This window comes from Leptopilina heterotoma, unplaced genomic scaffold (assembly GCF_015476425.1).
Source record: "Leptopilina heterotoma isolate Lh14 unplaced genomic scaffold, ASM1547642v1 Lhet_88, whole genome shotgun sequence".
NCBI classification, from domain to species: Eukaryota; Metazoa; Arthropoda; class Insecta; order Hymenoptera; family Figitidae; genus Leptopilina; species Leptopilina heterotoma.
In genome coordinates, this window is record NW_025111191.1 from 3,145,493 (window position 1) to 3,171,299 (window position 25,807).

At 24.1% G+C, this 25,807-nt stretch overlaps 1 protein-coding gene across 4 annotated transcripts in view; it reads left to right on the plus strand.

The window, feature by feature from the left end:
• Positions 1–25,807, plus strand: part of LOC122511627 (nephrin) — a 411,680-nt gene that overhangs the window by 325,027 nt on the left and 60,846 nt on the right. For all 4 annotated transcript variants that reach the window (XM_043627001.1, XM_043626999.1, XM_043627000.1 and 1 more), the window contains 2 exons: positions 7,274–7,384; positions 13,797–14,003. In XM_043627001.1, coding sequence (XP_043482936.1) covers positions 7,274–7,384; positions 13,797–14,003 — 318 coding nt within the window. The remainder of the gene's footprint in view (positions 1–7,273; positions 7,385–13,796; positions 14,004–25,807) is intronic.

Consider the following 25,807-nt stretch of genomic DNA (forward strand, 5'->3'; position numbering starts at 1 on the left):
TTTCATTTTTTTATCGGGGAATATTCTGAAACATTTTTTACATTTTTAGAAATATTCCTCGATAAATATTTTAAAGTATTCCACGCGAGTGTTATCAAAGTTTCTTAAAACTATATTACTGTTCGATTGCCAAATTTTAATATTCGACAGAAGAATTTTAATATTCGATCGAAACATTGTAATATTCTACTAAAATATTGCAATATTCCACTGGAATATTTTAATTAGCGACTGAAATTCTTTTATGTTTATTTGCTATTTAATTTAAAAAATAAAATAAAAATTTTAGTACCTATGTTTTTTTGAAATATTGTAAAATATTCCACTAAAAATTTTTAGTATTCCGAGGATTACTAAAATATTGCAGTGTTCCACAGGAATATTTTAATTATCGAATAAAATTCTTTTATGTCTCATTGTAATTTAATATAAAAAATAAAAGAAATAAATAGAAATTTTAGTATGTTTTTTTGAAATATTGTAAAATATTTCACTAAAAAATTTTAGTATTTCGAGGAATACAAAAATATTGCAATATTCCACTGGAATATTTTTATTATCCCCTGAAATTCTTTTATGTTTCATTGTAATTTAATATAAAAAATAAAATAAATAAATAAAAATTTTAATGTTTTTTTGGAATATTGTAAAATATTTCCCTAAAAATTTAAGTAGTCTGAAAAAATATTTTATCAATTCAAGGGAATATTTTAGTATTCCCTTAAAAAATTAAAGAACACAAGTGAGTTACTTCTATTTATCGTGGATATAATTTTAAAAAAAATCCTACTATTTTATTCGTCTTGTTGAAATATTGACAATTTTAGTAGTTAATCTAATGAAAAAATTTGTACTTTACCTTTAGATCAGGCCTGCTTTAGATATTAGCGAAAGTGATGATTTTCAACGGAGGAACCTCTCAGGTGAAAAAAGAAGTCCTTCTTGGAATTAGAGGCACCTGCAATAAGACGTTTAGCAAAATGAGTCTCTACTCCAAAATTATGTCTAATTTATATTGAACTTTTATTTTTTGATATTAATTTTATTACAATTTATCATATTTTATTAAATTCTATTATAATAGTGTTAAAATTAACTATATTAATTAATGAACTATAATAATTATTTTTATTTTATAATTAATTCAAAATTGTAATGACAAATAGAAATCATCAGAATTGAAAATTGAAATTATTCAGATTTTTGTTCTTTACTTCTAAGCAAAATTAGAAAATTGTTAAACAACTGTGATTAAGAAATAGAAAATTTATTCATTTTGCATTATTTTTCTTTATGAATCACAATTTTTTTAACAATATTATTTTTTTTTTAGAAAAAGAAGAAAAATATTTGCACAATTTCTATTTTTAATCTTATTTTTGGAGCAGGATTTTCCACATGAATTAAGAAATTCAAAAATTTCAAATTCAAACCTTTTTTAAATTAAACAACTTATAAAAGTATTTGTTATAAAACATGAAGATATCGATTGCTCCAAGTCGAAGACTCGGAGTGATCGATTTCTTCATATTTTCTAATAATTAAAGATGCCCGAGAGATAAAATCATTATTTTATATTATAAGAATATTGTTACTGTAACTTCATCAAAATTATTTTCATCATTTTAATTCAATTATTATTTTCTAGAATTTAAATTATTTTTTATGAATTAATTATATTCCTTAAAAAAAATTTTATTATTTATAAAAATAATTGAATTCCTGTGAAATTTTTATTATTTATGAAAATAATTAAATGTTTGCATTTAATTTTATTAAAATTCTTTTTTAGATATAATTGAATTCTTCTTGGAAAATTTTTTTATGATAATATTTATTGAAAATCATTGAAATTAGAAAAATGCATTTTATTTTAGAAAATAATTGAAATTGGGACAAGAATTTTTTTGAACATTTATGAAAATAATTGATCTTTGGAGAAGAATTTTGTTTTTTATAAAGATAATTGGGATTTTTACGACAATTTTTTTTTCAAATTTTGAACATAGTTGAATTTTATAAGAAGAATTTTATTTATTTATTTTTTTTAAATAATTCAATTTCTGCAATTATTTGTAATTTCTTCAAAATTTAATTTTTTTTCAGTGTTTTTCAACAAAAATTTAAATTAGAAAATTTTTAAATTCTATTATTTTCAAAATTGCTTATTTTATTTATAAAAAACAATTTTTCCTATTAGGATAAGAAGCACCTTCGAAAATGAAACATTGTTGTTCGAAATATTCGCAACTAAAAAAACAATCCTCCTTAAATTGAATAATAAACAAAAATTAATAATCACCTATTTTTTCTTTCTTCTCTTCTAATAAGCGTAAAATCTAATAAAATTCATAAGAAAAGAAGATTAATGTCAACAACCGGAAATTCTCATTTGAATTCCAAACCGCCCAAAGAGCACGAGAGTAATTTTCTTTTCTAGACGTTTCTTTTTCGTTCCAACACACAAACACACTCACTCAAAAACACGTCCTACAATCAAGTCCTCAACATTTATGAGAATGAAATTAATATAAAATTGTATATGTAGCAAATACTTTTTTTTAAATTACACATAAACTGAAATTAAATACCTCATAGGGGGAGAGAAAGATAAAAAATGCCAGAGAGAGAGAGAGAAAAAAAGGAAAATAGAAAGAAAGAGAAAAAAAGGCAGAGAGAGAAAGAGAGAGAGAGAGAGGGAGTTAAAATTTCTTTTGTAAGTAAGAATTTATCCAAGGAGCGACATTGATTTATGAGTTTGCCAATCATCGTTTATATTTCGGTGCACCTTGCATGCAATCACTATAAAAGTGCACAACTCTTTTTTAATGACGGCTTGAGAAAGGCATCAAGCTTCTACTTTAATGGAGTGAGAATAAAATGTAAATCAGGCATTATGCGAACATTACCAAAGAGCTCTCCATGCAATTGCCATAAAAGGACTGCTATGTGTGGAAAACTTGTAGCTTAGATTAAGTTGAATTTTATTTTGACGTGATTACAGGTAAAATCTATCATCGTTAGAGTTTTTTTTTCTTTTCTTTTTTTTCTGTTCACCCGTATGTACAAGAGATTCTACTTTTCAAAAGAGGGAAATAACAGTATTCCTTAATTCCTCAATTTACTTCTATCATGTAATTCATCTTTCGTTTATTTCAAAAAAATTTTTTCCTTCTTCTTACATTGTATTATTATTCTTTTATATTATTTATTAAATTAGGAAATTTTTTTTACTAAAGAATTCTTTTCCGGTTCTGAATATTTTTAGAAAATATTTTTTTATTGTTTTTGGGATTTTTTTATTCAAGTATTTTATAACATTCCCATGAAGTATTTTATTAGTATTCCTAGAATATTCCATTCACATTATAGGTACATTAAAAGATCCGAATTTCAACCTGTTTATTGGGAATATTATTATTATTATTATTATTATTATTATTATTATTATTATTATTATTATTATTATTATTATTATTATTATTATTATTATTATTATTTGGAATATTTCTAGAAAATTCATTACAAAACTATTTCCAATTTCTTTTTGGTTAAACTGTCTTGGAAATTTTTTGCATTATTTGGAATAATGCAGGAATTGGAAATATTCCAATGGAATAATAAAATATTCCATTGGAATATTGTAGAAATTAAAAATATTCCAATAAAATATAAAAATATTCCATTGAAATATTGTAGGAATTAATAATATTCCATTGGAATATTTTAATTAAAATATAGTAGGAATATTCCAATGGAATGTTCCTTTTTCATTGGGAATATCCCAATAAAATAAAAAAATTTAATAAATTCCAATAAAATGTTTACAATTGTAAAGAAAAAAGTATCTAAAAACTTCATCTGTATAGTGAATATATACAAAATTATAAAATTACAATAAAAAATATAATAAAATTACATATAATTATTATATTTTTTTGCAAAAGAAAAAAAAAGAATAATTCAAAACCTTCGTGTGTCCACTAAATATAATGCTTAATTTTTTTCATTGGAATAAGTGTATAATATAAAATATTCCGAAAAAGAGCGAAATTTCGTGCCCGCTTCTGACAACATCGAGAGTTCACTCTCTGACCCAACTCCTTATTGAGCCAATTAACTGTTTTTGCTCGTTTTGAGACCAAAGAGCTTGTTGATGAGTTGAGGGTCTGAAAATCGTGCTCCATCATCACCCCTATCTTACTGCGATCGTCTGCGCCCACAACCACCACTGCTTCGTACATATATATTCGCAAAATTCAAATGCCAAAAAAAAAAAAAAAAAAAAAACAAAAAACAAAAGAAAGAAATTAATTGACAAAAGAAAGACTAATGAGCCAGAAAACCGGGAACTCCATTAATTATCTCTCTTCATTAATAATAGACTCGATAATATAATTTCTTATCAACCTTTATTATCGGTGTCACGCTTCTCTTTTACAATGTTGACTTTAAAAAAAAAGTCCACAATCATTTATTTTAAAATCTACAAAGTTTTCTTTTCTCTGAAGCGTTCAATAAGTGTCGGAAAAAATGCTGTTTATTCAATTTTTCATTATTCCTAGTGTATTTTAATATTTCTAGTATTTTTTACTATTTCTAGTATTAGTATTATTCGTAATTTATTAGTACTTTTAATATTGCTAATATTCGAATTATTCGCAATATTCCTAGTATTCCTAGTATTCGTAATAGTCGAAAAATGCGTAATATTCCTAGTAAATTAATACTCTTGATAATCGTATTATTCGTAATTTTACTAGTATCTTTAGTTTCCTAATATTTCTGTTATTCAAAATATTCTTATTATTCTTAATATTCCCTGTATTTTTAATATTCCTTATAATCTATTTATTCGTAATATTTCTAGTATTATAAAATATTCCCAGTACTTATAATATATTCCTAATATTCGTATTATTCTTCATATTTCTAATATTCTTCATATTTCTAATATTCTTAATATTCCTAATATTCGTATTATACGTAACATTCATAGTATTTTTAATATTTCCAATATTCGGAATATCTGTAATATTTCTAGTATTTATAATATTCCTAATATTCATATTCTTCGTAATTTTCATAGTATTCGTATAATTCTTAATATTCCTTGTATTTTAAATATTTCTTATAATCATGTTATTTGTAATATTTATAGTATTCTTAATATTTTCGGTATTTTTATTTTCCTAATATTTGTAGTCTTCGTAATATTCTTAGTATTCTTAATATTCCTAGTATTTTTAATATTCCTTATAATCATATTATTCGTAATATGTCTATTATTCAAAATATTCCAAATATTCGTAATTTTCCTAGTATTCGTAATATTCTTAACATTCCTAGTACTTTTAATATTCCTAATAATCGTAATTCCTCGTAATATGTCTAAGAATCATAATATTTCTAATATTCGTATTAATAAAAATTTGCCAGCATTCATAATATTCTTATATTCCTTGTAATTTTAATACTCCTAATAATCATATTATTCGTAATATTTCTAGTATTTTTAGTTCCCTAATATTTCTGTTATTCATAATATTCCTAGTATTTTTATAATGTTCCTCGTAATCGTGTTGTCTGTAATATTTATTTTTTTATATTCGTAAAATTCTTAATATTCCTTGTATTTCTAAAATTCCTTATCGTGTTATTTGTAATATTTCTAGTTTTCTTAATATCCTAGTATTCTTAATATTCCTAATAATCTTAATAATTTGAAATATGTCTATTTTTTATAATATTTCTAATGTTAGTAATTTTCCTAGCATTCGTAATATTCTTAATATTACTAGTAATTTTAATATTCCTGATAATCGAATTATTCGTAATATTTATTTTATAGTATTTTTAATTTCCTAATATTTCTGTTATTCGTAATATTCTTAATACGCATACTAATTATAATATCCCTGATTATCATAATATTGGTAATATTTCTAGTATTTTTACTATCCTAATCTTTTTTATATTCACAATATTCTGATTATTCTTAATATTCCTAGTATTTTTAATATTCCTCATAATCGTGTTGTCTTTAATATTTCCAGTATTTTTTGTATCCCTTATAATCGTATTATTCGTAATATTTCTAGTATTCTTAACATTTTCGGTATTTTTATTTCACTAATATTTGTAGTATTCTTAATATTCCTAGTATTTTCAATATCCCTTATAATCGTATTATTCGAAATACGTCTATTATTCATTATATTCCAAATATTCGTAATTTTCTTAGTATTTTTAATATTCCTAATAACCGTAATTATTCGTAATATGTCTAGTATTTACAGTATTCCTAATATTCGTATTATTCGTAATTTTCCTAGCATTCGTAATATTTTTAATGTTCCTAGTAATTTTAATATTCCTGATAGTCGTATTTTCCGTAATATTTCTAAGTATTTATTTTCGTATATTTGTAATATTCGTAGAATTCTTAATATTCCTTGTATTTTTAATATTTCTTATAATCGTGTTACTTGTAATATTTCTATTATTCTTAATATTCCTAGTATTTTTATTATTCCTAACAATCGTATTATTCGCAATATCTTTCGAAATATTCCTGGTATTCGTAATACTCCTAATATCTCTTAAACAATCGAAAATAAATATTCCTGATATTATAAATTAAATAATCCTTGCATTGTTTCCAAAGATTTCTTAATATTCCAATGAAATATCAAAGATATTCCCTATTACCAAATATGCTAAAGAATATTATTCTGGAGAAATTATTTATCCAGCGAATTTGAATAAAAATATTCTTGGAATATTAAAAAAAAATTGTTGACACTTAAAATAGTAAAAAGTAAAATAATATTTACAATTACATAATAGAGGGAAAAGCTATTTAGTAAATCTATGTTTTGTGGTACAATTAATTAAAATCTGAGAAATATGAATTAACTTACGCTTGAGAGAAGTGAATTAATTTCTGTTGGGGAAATAATCTTTCGCTTCTATATATAATATACATACATATATATGTATGTATATTGGTGAACATTTGCACAATTACATTCAAGTTTCCATTTGCACTTGCTTGCCTATGTGATTTTCCCTTTATGGAAACTATGTCTACCCTTAGGTTTGAGTTTAATAACTGTTTACAACCTTAGCTTTGATATTACTCACGAGATAAACTTTCTCTTTCTCTCTCACTCCCCCCCTCTCTCTTTGGTTTCTCTTACCATTTCTTATCTTTTCTTTCTAAACATTTTCTGTACTAAAATCGTTTTTTTTTTATTTTTTCCTGTTACAGTTCCACCTCATAAACCGAACATCATAGACGAATATGGAAAAACAGTGCCAACTGTCGCTGGACCATATCAAGAAGGCGGAAATATGGAACTCAAGTGTCTTGTTTCCGGTGGTAAGTTGTATTCTTTTACTGCCTTTTTTTCTTTTTCTTTATTATTATTATCATCATCAAAGAAGCATAAAAAAGCTGAATTAAATTTCATCTTGCGTAGGTATATTTTTTTTATTATTTTTCTTCTTCTAGTCATAAATAACAATAAAATATGTCATTTGGTCTTGAATTCAATTTTTCCACGTTATTTCACTTTGTAATATTGAAAAGAACAATAGCAGGAATGTAACAATAATTTTCTTCTTTTTAATAGCTATTCTTTTTTATTATCATTTCTTCTTTTTTTCATTTTCTCATTACAATCTTATCATAGGAGAATATTTTTTATTAATATTATTTTTTTCCACTAGTATTATTTTTTTCAAGATAATATTTTTTTTTCTATTCTTATTTTTTTTCTATTGTTTATAATAAAAAAAAATTTTTTTTTCAATTGTTCGTAAGAAACATTTTTTTCTAATTTCAAAATTCAAAAGCTTTGTAATGTATTTTAGTATTTTTTTTCTACTAATATTATCTGGGAAATCACGGAATATTCAATTCACATTTCTGGAATATTCCATTGGAGCATTGAAAATATTCCATTGGAACATTGAGAATTTTCCTTTCGAATATTGAGAAGATTCCTCTGGAATATTCTCTCTTAATATTTTTTTCAAACAACGTCTGACTATAATCGACTATTACTACTGATTTCATCGCTTTTCTATTATTTTTATCTTTTCTAGAATTCACCCAATAAAAATTATTTTTAATTTTTTTCAATAACAATACATCAATAGCAAGGAATATTCCCCCCACAATCCTAGAATATTCCATTAGAATATTGAGAAAATTCCTTTGGAATATTCCACTCACATTTTAGGAATTTTAAAATATTCGACCTTTGAAATATTTCTTTGCAATAATGTAAAAGTATTCCTTTGGAATTTTGTAATTAGAATATAGTAGAAATATTTTATGAAATATTCCTATATTATTCTAAGGAAATATTTCACAGGATGAATTTATTAATATTCCTAAAAATGTGGATGGAATATTTTCGAGAAATATTCCTAATGTTATAATTAAATATTCCAGGAATGTTAACAGATTATTCAGTGCTATTATAATTTTTTTTCTATTAATACCACTTTTTCTTTTATTATAAAAAAAATTATTTAAAAAAAAATTCCATGAAAATTCAAACTCTATTATTTTTATCTTTATTTTATAATAGAAAAATTTTGTTTCTAAAATTCAAAATCCTTGTTGTATATTTTACTGAAAAATTATTTTAATGCCAAAATCCATTTCTCCCTTAAGTAGAGAAAGAGAGAGAAAGAAAAGAGAGAAAGAGAAAAAAGATCAAAAATAGAAAGAGATAGAGAAAAAAAAAGAGTGAGAGAGAGAAAAAAATCGAGAGAAATCTTTATGCATATGGGATCATGACACGTAACATGATAATTAGGTGGATGGCACTCTCTTTTGAGCCTAACTTCACGTGCACGTCTCTCAGATTGGATTACATTTTAATTTCCGGTCGGGGTGCTGGAGATGACGTCGTGGCAGTAAAGCGATAATAAATTTATCTTTAACAGCATATCATCAGTTGAACGTTTGGTGATGCGAAACTGGTGCAAATCGTGACGACATATTAACAGAAGTCATCATTGAAAACGTATATTTCACAAGTAAAATGAGAAATTATTAATTTTCCATTGGAATTTATTAATTTTATTTTACACAAAACAACAAATTAATTTATATCAATTTATCAAGAAAAAAGTAAAAAAAAAGAAAAATACAAATTATAAAAGAAAATATTACAAATTAAAATTTTATTTTAATTTCTACTTTTTTTAATTAATATTTCCTTTAATTAATAACTATATCGCTCAATAATGAATTATTATTTTATAATAATGCTCTCATTAGTGCTTCATTAATCATTACTGTAAATTTTGTTGTAATTTTGGAAATATTCTATTTTCATGTTTGTAATATTCATATTTTCTAATAAAATTAAAGATGACCAAGAGATAAAATTATTATTTTATATTATAAAAATATTGTTACTGTAACTTCATCCAAATTATTTTCATCATTTTAATTCAATTATTATTTTCTAGAATTTTAAATTATTTTTTATGAAAATAATAATTGAATTCCTTAAAAAAAATTATTATTTATAAAAATAATTGAATTCCTGTGAAATTTTTATTATTCATGAAAATAATTAAATGTTTGCATACAATTTTATTAAAATTTTTTTTAAATAATTGAATTCCTTTTGGCAAATTTTATTAAAATCGTAGATAATAAAAATCATTAAAATTAGAAAAATGCATTTCATTTTTGAAAATAATTGAAATTAGGAGAAGAATTTTTTTTTAATTTTTATGATAATAATTGAACTTTGGAGAAGAATTTTGTTATTTATAAAGATAATTGGGATTTTTACAAGAATTTTTTTTAAATTTTGAAAATAGTTGAATTTTATAAAAAGAATTTTAATTTTTTTGAAAATAATTGAATTTCTGCAATTATTTGTAATTTCTCAAAAATTTAATTTTTTTTAGTATTTTCAACAAAAATTTAAATTAGAAAATTTTTAAATTCTATTATTTTTAAAATTGATAATTTTATTTAAAAAAGACAATAAGGAGTTTATTGCTAGTTAAATTTATTTTAATTTCTATTTTTTTAAATTAATATTTCATTAATTAATAACTATTTCGCTCAATAATAATTATTTATTTCATAATAATGCTCTTATTAGTGCTTCATTAATCTTTAATGCAAATTTTGTTGTAATTTTGGAAATATTCTATTTTCATGTATGTAATATTTATTGGAGAATAATTGATTAATTAACAATACAATATTAATCGTCATAAAAAAATTATTTGTGTAAGAGAAATATAAATTTGAATTATGACAAAATCAGTTGAAATAATTGGAGTGTAAATTGAACCAATAAAAATATTAATTTTAATAATAGGAATATCAATTGTTTACTGGGACTTAATTGTCACTTAGAATAATAGAAAAAGAAATATTTATTTGTAATGTGCGGAATATTATAATTTTAAATATAAGAAATATTTCATTGAAATGTTACCCAATATCACCGAATATTCGCATTCTGGAATATTCCATTATTCCATAAGTATTTTAGGAATATTATAATGTCCGACCTTTTAAATATTCCTTTGGAATAATGTCAGCAATATTCCAATAATATATTGTAATTAGAATATAGTAGGAATATTTCACTGTAATCTTATATAGCATATAAATATAGTAATAATATTTTATTGAAATATTATAAAAATATTCCACAGGAATATTACTTTTTGAATTTTCAACTTTTTGCAGTTCATAATAAATTGTTGAATTTATTTAAATGCCTCGAAAAATGATTAATATACCATCAATAATACTAATAAAAAATACATTTTTACACGATTCCAATGGAATATTTCTATGGAATATTTCTAGATTATTTTATGAAATATTTCTAGAATACTTTATGGAATATTTCTAGAATATTTTATGGAATATTCCTAAATTATTCGAAAGGTCGGAATCATTTCAATATTCCAAAAATTTGGATGGAATATTCCTAATGTTCCAATGAAAATCCAGGAATGTGAGTGGAATATTTTGTGCTATTAGGGAACTAATGTTCCAAATAATATTCCATCCCAATGGGAAATGCCAGTGTAGTGCCGATGTTCACCACTGGCTTAGTACTCAGACGATTGTTCGGCGTATTCTAGCCGAGCCTCGACAATTAGTGCTGGCGCAGTACAGAATTTTTGTTTCGCCAAAGCTTAGACAAGCCACGGCGGCAAGTGCTGGCTGAGTATAGAAAAATTGTTCACAACGCTCTTTGCCAACATTGCTTTTTTGACATAAACTTGAAAAAAATTATAAAAAAAGTTTATAAATGTTTATAAATATAAATTTATTAAAAAAAATTAATATTTTACTTTTCAGTTGTTCATTTTTTATTCTTAATAAATTTAATAATAACAATTTAACACAATTGTCTAATTTTGTAAATAATAAATTATTTAAACAAATTAAAATTATAAACGAAATTTAAACTTTAATCTCAATAATAATTTGGTTCCTATTAAAATACTATTATACTTCTTACTATGAATAAAAAATTATTAAAAAATTACCACGTAATTTAAGAATTACGTAAAATGTTAAATGCAATAAATAAAGTAATTTAATTTAATTATTAAAAATTTAGTTTAACTTATTTTACTTCAATTTATTATTTCTAACGTATCCCTATTTTTTTCTCATCTTTGACTCAATAATTTTATGTCTGAATGATACTGAGATATTAATAATTTTCTGTACACATGTGTCGTTAGCATAGTGGTTAGAGCGTTAGTCTGTTAGTCCGTAGGTCGTGGGTTCGATTCCCCTCGTCAGCAATTTTGTTTATTTTCATAGGTTTGCGATATTTCTAGATTCCAATCGTTAGGTACTAAAATATGAAAATCTAATGCACACTTACTGTAATTGTTTATTATTTAATTTTTCAATGTTATAAACAATTTTTTTCTACTTCATTTACTATATCCATTGTTAGTCTCCATCTTTAATACAATTTCTTTAAGAAGAGAAATATTTTATGAATAATAACTATTTATTAATTAATATTATTTACCATTTTGTTGTTAAATTATTTATAATTATGAATTTACGACTAATTAATAACAATACGGCATTTATTGCGGCAATATTCTCAGCCAGCACTGGTCCAGTGCTGCGCCAGCGCTGTCTGGCAGCACTGACAGACAGTACTTCGGCAGCGCCAGACGGCGTTATCATCCCAGTGCCATGCCAGTGCTGGCTCTCAGCCTTGCCGCCAGTGCTGCCAGTACTGGCGCAGTACTACGCCAGTTGTAAATTTCCCATTGGGATGAAGCGGTTACTTCATGTATTTGTCGATTATTAATTATATTTATAATAGGGAGCTCCTGGATGATACTGACTGTCTAACATTTCTGCAATTTGGTAATTTCCGTGTTCTCTAGGAGTGGGGAATTGATTAATTTGGGTTTGATTGTCGATTTAGGAAAATTCATTTTTATTCGAGTTTTGCCTTTTGTCGACCACACCAGAAAAATGGTCATGCTCTCACGTGCCGGCCGAGGACACGGAAAGGTGCATTATTTAATTATCAAGTGTTTTATGTTTAATTTCTTTGAGTTGCGTTTATAAATTTTGTTTATTTTCTTTTATTTAAAGTATGGCCGTTATAATAGTCCCGAATTTTAATTAATTATCATCCATCATCTCTATCTTGGATTTCACAACATTCATCCAGGACTCCCATCGCAGGAGGAAAACTTTAGTACATTCCTGGAATATGGATAATTTTGGTAACTCCACACAAAATTGTTTGAGAGATGAGTACCATTATTTTTTAATATATATATATTTATTGTTTATTTAATTTTCGGGATTTATGTAATGTATTGTTATTGAGAGCAAATTTAAATTTTTAGATAAAAGGTTGACTCGAATCATTTTGTTTTTATATTTGTATGCTTTATTTTATGTGAGATTTCATTGAAATATTTATTGTATATAATAATTATATTTATCTATTTATGTATGTATGTTTTGTGTATATGTGACTGAGACGCGTCTCCAAAATTAATTTTAGAGAAAGAATAAGTTTTTGACTTTAGATAAATATTAATAAATTGTTAAATGTTATATAAATTAATCTTGCTATTTTTATTTATGTAATTTTGCGTTAATCTGTGTTATATAAAGTGTTTATATGGGTAATTAATTTAATTGATCTTTAATTTAAATTGATTGTTTTTGTAATTTTACTGTTTTAAATATTTTCTCAAATATTGAGTTAAAATATTTGTCACATCCAATTACTCTGATAATATTTCAAATAATATTTCAATTACTGTGATAATATTCCAAATAATATTCCAATTACTCGAGTAATATATTCTCTTCAGTTTTCGTCAAATGCTATCAAAATTTATCAATGTACGAAATTACGAAATGCACGAGACTCAAAAGGCGAGGTTCACTGAGAAAACGAAATTTTTTCTGCTAACCAAATTAAATTTTGTATAATAATTAATTTTCCCCATTTTTTTTTTTTTGCACTAAAGAAAAATGGTCCTATGTTTATAAAATAATGATGAGGTCACCTTAGATATTAGCCGTTTTTGCCATCACGTTTATATATGCTTCTCTTAACGGGAATTATTCGCACGCAACAACACCATTATGAATTATAAATTAACGAGAACCGACAGATACAGTGTATATCCGACATGTTATAAGTGACCGTTGGCCGTCTCTCTCTCTCGCTCTCTCATTCTCCAAGTAGCCTACAGGCCTATTTACACGAGTTCGAAATTTCCAGGTCGACCACCTCCCACAGTCAGATGGTGGCGGGGTGAAGTGTTATTGGATTCTAAGGACAGTCCTGGCGAATTCCCTGATCTCCGTCGAAACACACTTCTCATCCCAAAACTCTCCAGGCAGGATCTACATGCTGTGTTTACATGTCAGGCATCCAATAATAACATCAGCCAACCGGTATCTGCTTCCATTGCCATTGAGATGCATCGTGAGTAAATTTCCCAAATTTTATAGATAAATACATTAAATACTTTTCATTATTTTCTATTCCTATATTATTATTTTGACAATTTAAATTAAGTCTTAATAATTAAGTAATAATAATTAATTCATTATTAATTAATTATTAATATGCTAAATTATATTATATTAACATTAATTAATATAAATAACATTTACATCAATTAACATTAAATTATGCATTTATATTTAATTCTCAATTTTAAGCTCTCATTTTAAATTAAAATTATAAACGAGATTCTTAATTACTTTCAAAATATTCCATTGGGAATGTCGATAAATTTTTTTTACTGGAATATTTCAAAAATAATCCTAAAAAATTCCAATCGAATACCATTTTTTAATTATTTCTAAGAATTACAATCTCTATTCTATAGGAATATCCAAAGTAGATATTCCAAAATAATATTTCTAAGTAGTATTTAAGAATATCTTTAAATATTTTCCAAGAATAATCCTGAGTGTTTGATAAAAAAAAATTCCTAAATATTGTGCGAAAATATCTCTAAAAAAATCTACAAGAATATCTCAAAATATTTTACAATAATATTTCCAAATATTCTACAAGAATATCTCAAAATATTTTACAATTAATATTTCCAAATATTCTACAAGAGTACCTATCTTAAAAATATTTTTTTCTGAATATTCGCAAATATTTTTTTGCAGAGTATCTACAAAAATTATTTTAGAAGATCCTTAAATTAATGTTTTACAAAAAAAATTCACAAAATTTTTTTTTTTTTTTTTGAACCAAAAAATAAAAATTTTTAAATTTGTAAAATGAATATCTTTATTTTACAAAAATATTTGCAAATATTCCATAAAAAGTCTGTAAATATTCCTTAAATATTCAAAAAGAATGTTTTTATTATTAAAATTCTTAATATTAAAATAATAATATTATTGTTATTATCATTGTTTATAAATTAATATTACTAATATTCCCACGCCAATAGAGCGCAATATTCCATTCGCATTCTTCGAATATTACATACTAAAATTAAGAATTTTCTTCTGAAATATTCTCTCCAAATTTTAGGAGTATTAAAATTTCCGACCTTTGCAATATCCCTTTGGAATAATGTAGAAATATTCCATAAAAATGTTGTAAGAATATTCCATTTAAATTTTGTAAAAATATTTTGTCTATTAGTATCATTAGTCATAAACTAATCAATTTTTGCGACATTTAAATAAATTCATTACTTTATTATAAACAGGAAAAGTTTTAAATTTAGAAAGTAATATTCCGATGGAATTTTTCTTATAATATTTGGAATATAAAATATTTCTACTATATTCTAATTACAAAATTCCAATGGAATACTTTTAAATTATTTCCAAGAACTATTCTAAAGTTCGGACATTTTAATATTCCTAGAAAATCATAGAAACATTCCAAAGGAAAATTCTCAGTGCTCTAATGGAATATTCCAGGAATGTGAGAGAAATATTCCGTGTATTTGAAATATTGCTGTTAATAAAAAATAAAAAAATATTTTTTGTCAAGCGAATTCAAGAAAAGATAAAAATAATAAGAGTAATGAAATCAGTAGTAATAGCCGATTATAGTCAGACATTGTTCGAAAGCAAAATAAGAAGAATACTTGTAAATATTTTTTCTATATTAATTAAATTATTTCTAAATATTATTAAATACTTTACATAATATCTTCAAGTTTTCCATAATATCGTTAAATAATTCTTAATAATTGCTAAACATTCCGGTATATCGCATGATATTACGTAATATCCGCAAGTTTGTTGAATAATACACCTGAAATAGTGACTGAATGTTTTTACTCGTGTCTGACTATTCTCGAACTTTTCCACTGAAAATCGTACGTAATTCGTATTGTATATAAAGTATGTCTGACTATAATCGACTATTACTACTGATTTCTTCGTTCTTCTCTAGATTTACAGTAATTCGTCTGACAAACATCGACTTTTACTACTCGTTTTTTTTTTAAATTCGATTTTCTAAACCTTTTTTTAACCTAGAACATTAAAAAAAGATTTATTTGTTTAAAAAAATAATAAATAAATAATAAATAAATTATAAATAAATAATGTAATAAATTTAACAAATTTATTATTTAAATTTTTTTTTTTTAATGTTTTATTAAATAATTTTCTTTACCTAATTAATATTTTTTTAAGTAAAAAAATTACTTTTCATCAATATCCTAAATAAAAAATTTATTTTCTTTTAATATTTGAATAAATTTTTTTCTATTATTATTAATAATAATAAATTAGACAAGTCAATTTTTTTCTGTCGAAACTTAATTAAAAAATATGTTTATTGAAATAACTGAAAATGCACTGTGTTGTTACAATAAAATACAGAACCTCCTTCGATTTATGTTTGAACAGAGCTCCATTTCTGTTATAGTTGTTCAAAATCATGTGACATGCAACAAAGTGAAATTTATACAATAACCAAATATTACGAAATACTCATAAATTATGCACCAGAGTATCCTCTCTTGTTGTCTGCTATGGTCAAAACGATTCAAACAATAGATTATTCTCCGTTCGTTTACTTTCCCTCCAAATTTTCATTATAACAATAATAATAGTAATGATAATAAAAATAATAACAGTAATAATAATAATAATAATAATAATAATAATATTAACAATAATAATAATGATAATAAAAATATTAACAATAATAATATTAATAATACATTTTTTTATTTTTTCCATATATTTATTTATAGATTTAATATTTTCATTTATAGATTTAGTATTTTCATAATAGTAAAAAAAAATAAAAAATTCTGATGATATACGAGATATTCCAAAGGAATATTCACATTCCTCGAATATTATACTTACATTCGAAACTTGAGAATATTCTTCAGCAATATTCCAACAATATTTTAGGAATATTAAATTGTCCAACCTTTGGAATGTCCTTTTAAAATAATATAGGAATATTCTATTAAAATATTAAGGGAATATTCCATTCCAATTTTTAAAAAATATTTTTTTTTATTGTCATTGAGATTATTATTGATCATAAAATAATAAATTTTCCCAACGTTTCAATTTATTTTATGTCGATAAAAGTTGTGAATTTTTAAAAGTAATTGTAATTTTTCAATTTTTCTATATTATTCCAAATAATCCCAAAGTATTCCAGAGGAATATTCCAATGGTCGGAAATTTTAATGTTTCTAAAATGTGTAAGAAATTTTTTTTTTAAATACTCCTAAACTGCAGACGAAATATTCTCAGTGTCTAATGGAATATTCCAAATATTTCGTGCTATTGAACAGAGAAATTTTTTTTGTGGAAAAAAAAAATGTATAAAATAACCAAGTAATAGTATTGGAAAAATAAGTGGAGGAAATTTTAGAATTGAAAAATTTTATATATTTGCGACGTGTAGAAAGAAAGTAAAATGGTGTTTGCAGGCAGTGCGGATTTTACTCTCTGGAACATTATTATTTTTTTTGTGTGTGTATTTTGTTTTTTGTTCATTTTATGGAATTTCTCGTTGTTTTTCTCAAGGAGTTGTTCTTTCGAGTCTTTTCTTATCTTTACTTTTATAAAACTCGAAACTAACTCCATCTTGCCAGTTTGAGACTCTGTACCAGCTGCAAGAGCGCACCTCAACCTTTTTTTTCTCTCTCTTTCTTTCTTTCTTTCTTTCTCTTTTTTTCTTATTTTTCTTGGTATTGGAGAAAGAAGGAAAACGAGCATAAGTGGAAGCCCGTTTAATACTTCCTTTGCCGAAGGAAGCTTGGCTTCGTTTGTTCAACAGCACAGATTTTCTCTTTTGCCTCGATTCGTAAACGCATTCCTTACAAGCCAACAGAGTACGTACTCAGTTCAACCCTTTTTGAACCCTCAAACCCACCGTGTCCTTACTCTCTCTCTCTTTTTTTCTTTTTCTCTCTATTTTTCTCTTTTTCTCTCTTTTCCTCTCTTTTTCTCTCTTTTTCTCTCTCTTTCTCTCTCTTTCTCTCTCTTCTCGCGACTGAGATTCAAGGACTTCTCTCAGACCGTGACCAAACCCGGCTTTTTTGTCTTTCTCTCAAACCAACTTTTCTGGCTTCAAATAAGAAAAAAAAATAATAAAAAAAGAAAGGAAAAAAAAACTTCAAAGTTGCGCACTTTGAAAACTCACTTTTATAATTAAATTTTTAAGCAGTCGCCGAATCGACATTATTTGAAAGGCGTTTAATAAGACGAATTTTCACTTTTGAAATTTATTTGAAAAATCTAAAGTTTCATTACTTTCTTCTTTTAATTTCTTTTAATGGTACTTGGAATTTTTTCATTGACGATAGGACGAAATATTTCCTTTTAATTCTTCTTGTAATCGATTTTTATTGCATAAGAAAAAATTCCAGGCAATATTTCAATTTGTTTCGAAAATATTCCTTGGACTATTTCAATTTTTTTTTGCTTTAAGAAATATTCCTTGAAATATTTCAATTTATATTTTGAAAATATTAATATTATTACTATTATTATTATTTTTTTTAATTATTATTATTTTTATTTTTGCATTCAATAACAAAATGTTTACTTAAAATAATTCTCTCACGTACATAATTAAATTTTTAATTAATTTTGTTTTTGTTAATTGAAAATTTTCTGACGTGCTATTTAGAAAGTAATTAAAAAAAACTAAAAATCAAACAAGGAAAAGACTAAAAGTAGATGAAAGAAAAAGAATTTTATGTGCTTTTAAACAACATTAAAATTCTCTTATCAAATATGAGATAAATAATAATTTCCATTAAAATATCACATACAGAGAATTTAATTAAATTAAAATATATTTATAATTTTATATGTTTCTAACAATTTTCGTTATAGTCTGAAAATTGAAATAAAACGAAAACAAACATTTGATATGAAAGAAATATTATTTTATTCCTTCCTATTTTTTTGCTCCGCTTCCTTTTATTTTGAAATCTAAGATAACTTTTTTTTCCCTCCATTTTTTTTTTAAATATACGATGATAGGTGTGGATTATTTTAATTGTACTTAAAAATATAAATAGTGAATGGCAGGTATTTTATGATTCTGTCAACAATTTCCGGTCAGTGGGCATTTCGCGTGGAATTTCATAAAATATGGTTCATTAAACTCGCTATTTGCGTGCCCTATCGTCACTGATAATCACACACGCATGAGATTAAAGAACAAAAATAGGGAGAAAAAAATAATAAAACAAAAAAATATACAAAACTTGTCGCATTTGACTTATCATCAAATGTATGAAGCTTGTCTCTACTTCTGTCGTCGACCTTTTTTTTTTGTAGTGAGAGGGTAGTGCTCCCTCATTTGTCAACAATTTGTGATTTATTCGATTGCATTGTAAGCATTTATTTTTTCTTATCATTCGTTCAATTTTTATTGATTCTCGAATTTTTACTAATTCTACAAATTTTTTTTCCTTTTTTTAATTATTGTTCTCTGAAAATATTATATAGATTTTATTTTTGAAATACAGTTTTTACTAATGATTCTACAAATTTCTTTTTCTGCTTTTTTAATTATTGTTCTCTGAAAATATTATATAAATTTTATTTTCGAAATACAGTTATGAAATACTAGGAGAATATTATTTTTCTACGAAATTCCATTAAAATATTGAATAATATTTTTCGTAATACAAAAAAAAAAAAATCTATTGTAAATCTATACCATAAATGGGAAAATTGGAAAGAGAGAAAAAAAATACAAATAAGAAACTCCATTCCTGATTGTAATTACAAGTGATAGATCGGTAAAGTTGTATATAAATTTTAAAAGCTTTCTCTTGTATGAAAAGTTTCTCCCGTGGGAAGAAAACTCGACCAGTTTCGCATATTAACAGTTTGCATAGAAGCATTTTGCTTGGCTGGCTTTTATCGTTCAACGTTAACCTCCACTTCTTGGTATCACACATATAATTCCACACGAGAATAAATCTATATATAGGCAAGAGGCTTTTCTTCGTTGCAGTTTGAGCTCGACTATACATGCTCAAACCACTCCCTCCCTCTCTTGAGAGTATGTTCTCTACGTCCCAAAACCCCATTGGAAGCCTGCAAGGGCCACAGAAGCTGCCTCTCTAGGATTCCGCAAAGGATTAAACCTCATAAATTCCAGGGCGCACTCTCTGGAATTATCGGTATGCCGTCTTAGACCCCACACTTTCTTCTTTCTTACTTCGAACTCCCATTTCTCTCCTCCTCTATGTTATTTGACTCCTTAACGTTTCATTGTTCTTCATTGAAATACCTCTTTTTACTATTTTCAAGTAAGTAGACGAGGGAAGTTGGGGGAAAAAAATATTCGAGACCTCTACATGCCGATTCATTTTATACAAAATAAGTACAATAATAAAATTTTTTAAAATATTTAAACACAATTTATTATTCATTTATGGTAATAAATATAAAAAAATTATTATTTATTCATTGAAATAAATATCAACAATTTATTTTTTATTTACGTTAAAAAATATACACGATTTATTATTTATTTATGGTAACAACATACAACAATTCAAATAGAAAAGGAATATTTCAAAATAATTGCCAATATTCCAAGAAATATTACTAAAAATATTATTTCAACAAATATTATTCCAAATAACATTCCTAAGAATCAACTATTCTATGAAATATTATCCAAAGTATTCCTACAATTTTTATGAAATATCCCAAAGGAATTTTTCTATATATTTCGTGAATTATTCTAAAGAAATATTCTCAGTATTCGTATGAAATATTCTTATAATTCTTAACAAAATTTTCTGAAGAAATATTCCTAGAATTTTTATGAAATATTTGAAAGTAGTATTCATAGGTATTTTGTAAAATATTCTAAGGGAATATTCTTTGCGCTCTTAGGAAATATTCCTATAATTAATTCTTAGGAAATATTCTGAAGGAATATTCCTAGAACTTTTATGAAATATTCTAAAGGAGTATTCCTTGATATTTTGTAAAATATTCTCAAGGAACATTCTTTGCATTCTTACGAAATATTTTTAAGGAATATTCTTTACATTCAATATTCTTATTCTTTTTCTTAACAAGGAATGTTCGTAGATATTTTGTGAAACATTCTAAAGGAATATTCCTAGATATTTTGTGAAATATTTTAAAGGAATACGCCTAGAATTTTTATGAAATATTGTAAAAGAATATTCTAGAAATTTTTATGAAATATTCTAAACAACTATTTTTTGAATTCTCACGAAATATTCTAACTTTTCTTTTTTTCACTTCAGAAATCTTTAAACTAGTCAAAAATATTTCTATTCAGATTTTAGTTCTAATTTTTTTTCTAAAATATGATAGAAATTACATTTCACAAACAATTTTAAAGAAATAAATTAATATTGTTGTGTTTGAATCTGTTTTGCAGTTTGAAGTTAGTTTTCATTTGCTTTTCAACTTTTTTAAAAAAAATTTTCTTTTTCAATGTTTTGCATTTTAAAATTAATGCACTGAAAATTGTTAAGTAAATTCTTGCAAAGTTTTAATGAAAAACTTTGAAAATAATTAAAGTCATTTGAAGAATTTTATCAAAAATTTTTTTTAAATAAATAAATTCTTTCGAGAAATTCTAATTAAAATTATAGGTATTGAAAATAATTGTATTTTCGCAAAAAATATTATTATTTATAAAAAGAATCAAATTTTCCAAAAGAATGTTATTAAAATTATTTAAAAGAATTTAATTTTTAACAAGAATTTTATGAAAATTTAAAAAATTTTTTTTTTTTTTTAATTGAATCTTTTCGTGGAATTTTATTAAAATTCTTTTAAAAATAATTGAATTCCAGCGATGAATTTTATTGTTTATAAAAATAATTGAATTCTTCCAAAGAATGTTTTATTAAAATTTTTGAAAATAGCTAAAATTCTTATCAAGAATTTTATTAAAATTTTTTTAAAATAATTTAATTATTGCGAAAAAGAAAATAGTTAATAAGTAGATTTTTTATGTTTTGAATCTAAAGTTATTCAAAAATTGTTGTTTATATTTGAAAATATAAAATTTTGTAATTTGCAAAATAATATTCATTCAAACCATAAATTAATATTCTACATAATTTTGAAATCTTAAATTTAAAAAAAAAATCTTAAAAAAAAATAATCATAAAACACTTTTTTTTGAACAAATAATTGTCAAATTAACAAAGAAACAATAATAATTGACTCTATATTTGCGGATATTTCATTTGAGTTTATCGCTCTTTAATTTAAAATCAAACACACTATGCAGATGTACACATTCATTTGAGAATTTATAAACACACATATTGTAATCCCTTTTTAACGAAATGAAAAAAATTGTATCCCAACATTTATACACACGTGCCTAAAATCTGAGCCATAAAAAATAATCACGATTTCATGAATGTTAATGGAATTTAATTAATCAGCGGTTGAAAGACAAAAAAGAAAAATATTTTCAAAAAATGCCGGAAATAATTCATTTTCACATGTAATATTATAAGCATATTTTTTTTTGTTTCCTTTGATATTTAACTTTCATTTATATATTAATTTAATGAAAAAACATTAATTTCGAAAAGTGCATAAGAGCAAAATAATTCCATTAGTATTCTCTATTGAAATTTTAAATACGTGAAACATTCAATTGTTATTTTATATTTACACTGCTTTTTGTTTCAATAAATTAGTAATATTATTATTATTATTATTATTATTATTATTATATATAAATATATTATATAATAATAATATAATATAAGCTCCAGGATTATTACAATTACATTTTGAAAAATTTTTTAATCTTTTTTCCTTCATTATTATTGGAATATTAGGAATATTCTATTGAAATGCTTTGATTATTATTTTAATTCCTCTAATAATTAACATAATATTTTTGAATAATGTTATAATTCTTGGAAATATTGAAAATATATTTTTCGAAGAATCCGAATGATATTCTTGGAAATATTCCAAACATGGAAATATTTATTAAAATATTCAGGAATATTTTTAAAATATTAAAATTATATTTAACTGAAAAAAATCAAATCGAAAATGATACGTTTTTAAAGTGTTATATTATAAAGTCATTAAGAGATCTATTTGAAATTGTGGAATGTGAAAAAGAACAAAATGTGAAAAAGAAAGAAAAAAAAAAAATTCCAAATGAAATGTAACAAAGATTCCAATTAAAACTTTAACAGATTTCCCGAAAGGAGTTTTCTAATGAGCAAGCGTTCGTAGGTACAAGGGCGAAGTCACGGGCACTACAATCAGAATGTTAGAGCCAAGAGTAATTCGGCATTTGCGATTTCCGCGCGTTCACTGTAAATCAGGCCCACCGTTACCTAATTTCGCCGGGCTGACTCCATTACCAGCCAACTGCCCTCTAATTAGTCAAGCTCGATTAGGTGGGTGGTTTGGGCGCTCTGCTCTGGGAGTCAGTTCCTGACTCTCCCCCCTCCCCTTCCCACCACCCTTTTTCCCTAAAAGCCTCGTCTCAATTCCGAGGTTTCATCCTCTTATACCAATTAACCCCCCCCCCTCCCCCTCTCACCCTCTTTTCTCTCCTATCGCCAAACGAAATCCGTCCCACTACCGAACAGCAAACAAGTCATTCACCCTTTCCAAATCTCATTCTCGGTTTTCCACCCTTATTCCTGTTTGCGCACCAAAAACCATTGGCCAAATTTACTGCTCATAATTGACTCTTGTTCTCCATTAATTTCAATCAATCAGAATGATTTATTTCTTTCGATTTTTTCTATATAATATGTAGAATTTTTTGTTTTTCATTTTTAAATAAATTTAGAATAATTATTGTTGAATTGTTCGAACTAAATTTTAGGAATATCATTTAGAAATATTCCTGGAGTATTACATTGACATGTGGGGAATATTCCTTTGAAATATTCCATTCACATTTTAGGAAAATTAATATGTGTCAGATCTTTGGAATATTCCTTCGGAATAATGTAGGAATATTCCTACATTATTATAATACTCCCACAATAATAAATATTGTGGGAATATTCTCAATGTTCTAATACAATATTACAGAGATGTGAAGACGATATTCTGAGCTATTTGGGGTTTTTTGTAATTTTTTTAGAACACTGAAGTGATATTCCATGAAAATACTACATAATAAACTGCTATTTTACTAAGAATAATATTTATATTTTCATATTGATATTTTTTGAGAATATTATTATTTTCTCTAAAAAAAATATTGTTATTAATATTAATTAATGTTAATGTTAATATTAATATTAATATTATTATTATTACTGTTATTTTCTAAGAAAATTATTCATATTTTATTTAAAGAATACCACTGTCATGTTCCAAAGAAATAATAGAAAAATATTCCTTTAAGGAATGAGAGTAATTTTCTTGTGGAATATCTGCAATATTTTTAAGGAATATCAGCAATTTTTTTATGGAATATCAAAATAATTGTCCCATATGATTCAATTGGAATATTCGTAAACTTAACTACTAAGATTAACATAAATTATTCCACTAGGGAATATCATTAATATTTTCAATAAATAAATTAAAATTCAGATAAATGAATTAAAATTTATTATAAATTTGTTTAAAAAATACAATAAATAAATAAACAATAATAAATAATTATAATAAAATTAATAAAAATCACATGTTTCATTTAAAATTTATAAAAATATTTTAATTTAAATTTTAAATAAATTTATTTAATTTAATTAATAATTATAGAGAAAAAATTTTTAAAGTAATTTTCCTCAATAGCGCGGAATATTTTATTTGTATTCCTGGATTATTCCTTTGGAGCATTGGGAATATTCCATCCAGAATTTTCCAAAGAAATATTCCACAGATCGAACGTTTTAATCTTTCCGAGCGAAATATTAAAATGTTCAATCTGTGGAATATTTCTTTTTGGAATAACGTAATAATATTCCATACGACTATTGTCATTGAAATATTATAGGAATATTCCCTCGGAATATTACTTTTCGAATTAACAACTTTTTCAGTTCAAAATAAATTAATGAATTTATTTCAATGGCGCGAAAATTTATTAGTATATCATCAAAAATAGTAATAAAAAATTATTTTTTGTCAAAATTCGAATGGAATATGTCCACGATATTTTGAAGGAATATTCCTCTTATTATTCCAAAGGATTATTCCAAAGTTTAGAAATTTTAATATTTCTAAAATGTGGATGGAATATTCCAGGGAAATATTTCTAATATTTCAATCAAATATTCCAGAAGGATATTTCTAATGTTTTAATCAAGTATTCCAGAGGAATATTTTCAATATTTAAATGGAATATTTCCAAGGAATATTATCAATGCTTTAATAGAATGTTTAAATGGAATATTTCAGAGCAATACTCCTATGTCTCCAATTTCTATTTTATTTTTGGAATTTTATATTCCAGGAATGTGAGTGGAATATTCCTAGCTATTGGGATTGAATTTTTGAATTGAAAATTGAATTTTAACTTGAATAAAATTAAATTTGAAAAATAATAATTGATAGAAAAATTTTTCGAATGAAAGAAAATACTTTAAATAAATTTAAATTTTTTAAGGAAAATATTCAAAATAAATATAAAGAAAATATTTTAAATAAATATAAAGAAAATATATCAAATACATTTAAAGAAAATATTTTAAATAAAAAAAGGAATAGCAGCAGAAGATAAAATTTTTTTTTTTTTTTTTTTGAAAAAGTAATAAAGAAAAATTCGAGAATCGGTGCAAACATTTGTTGATAATTTATGAT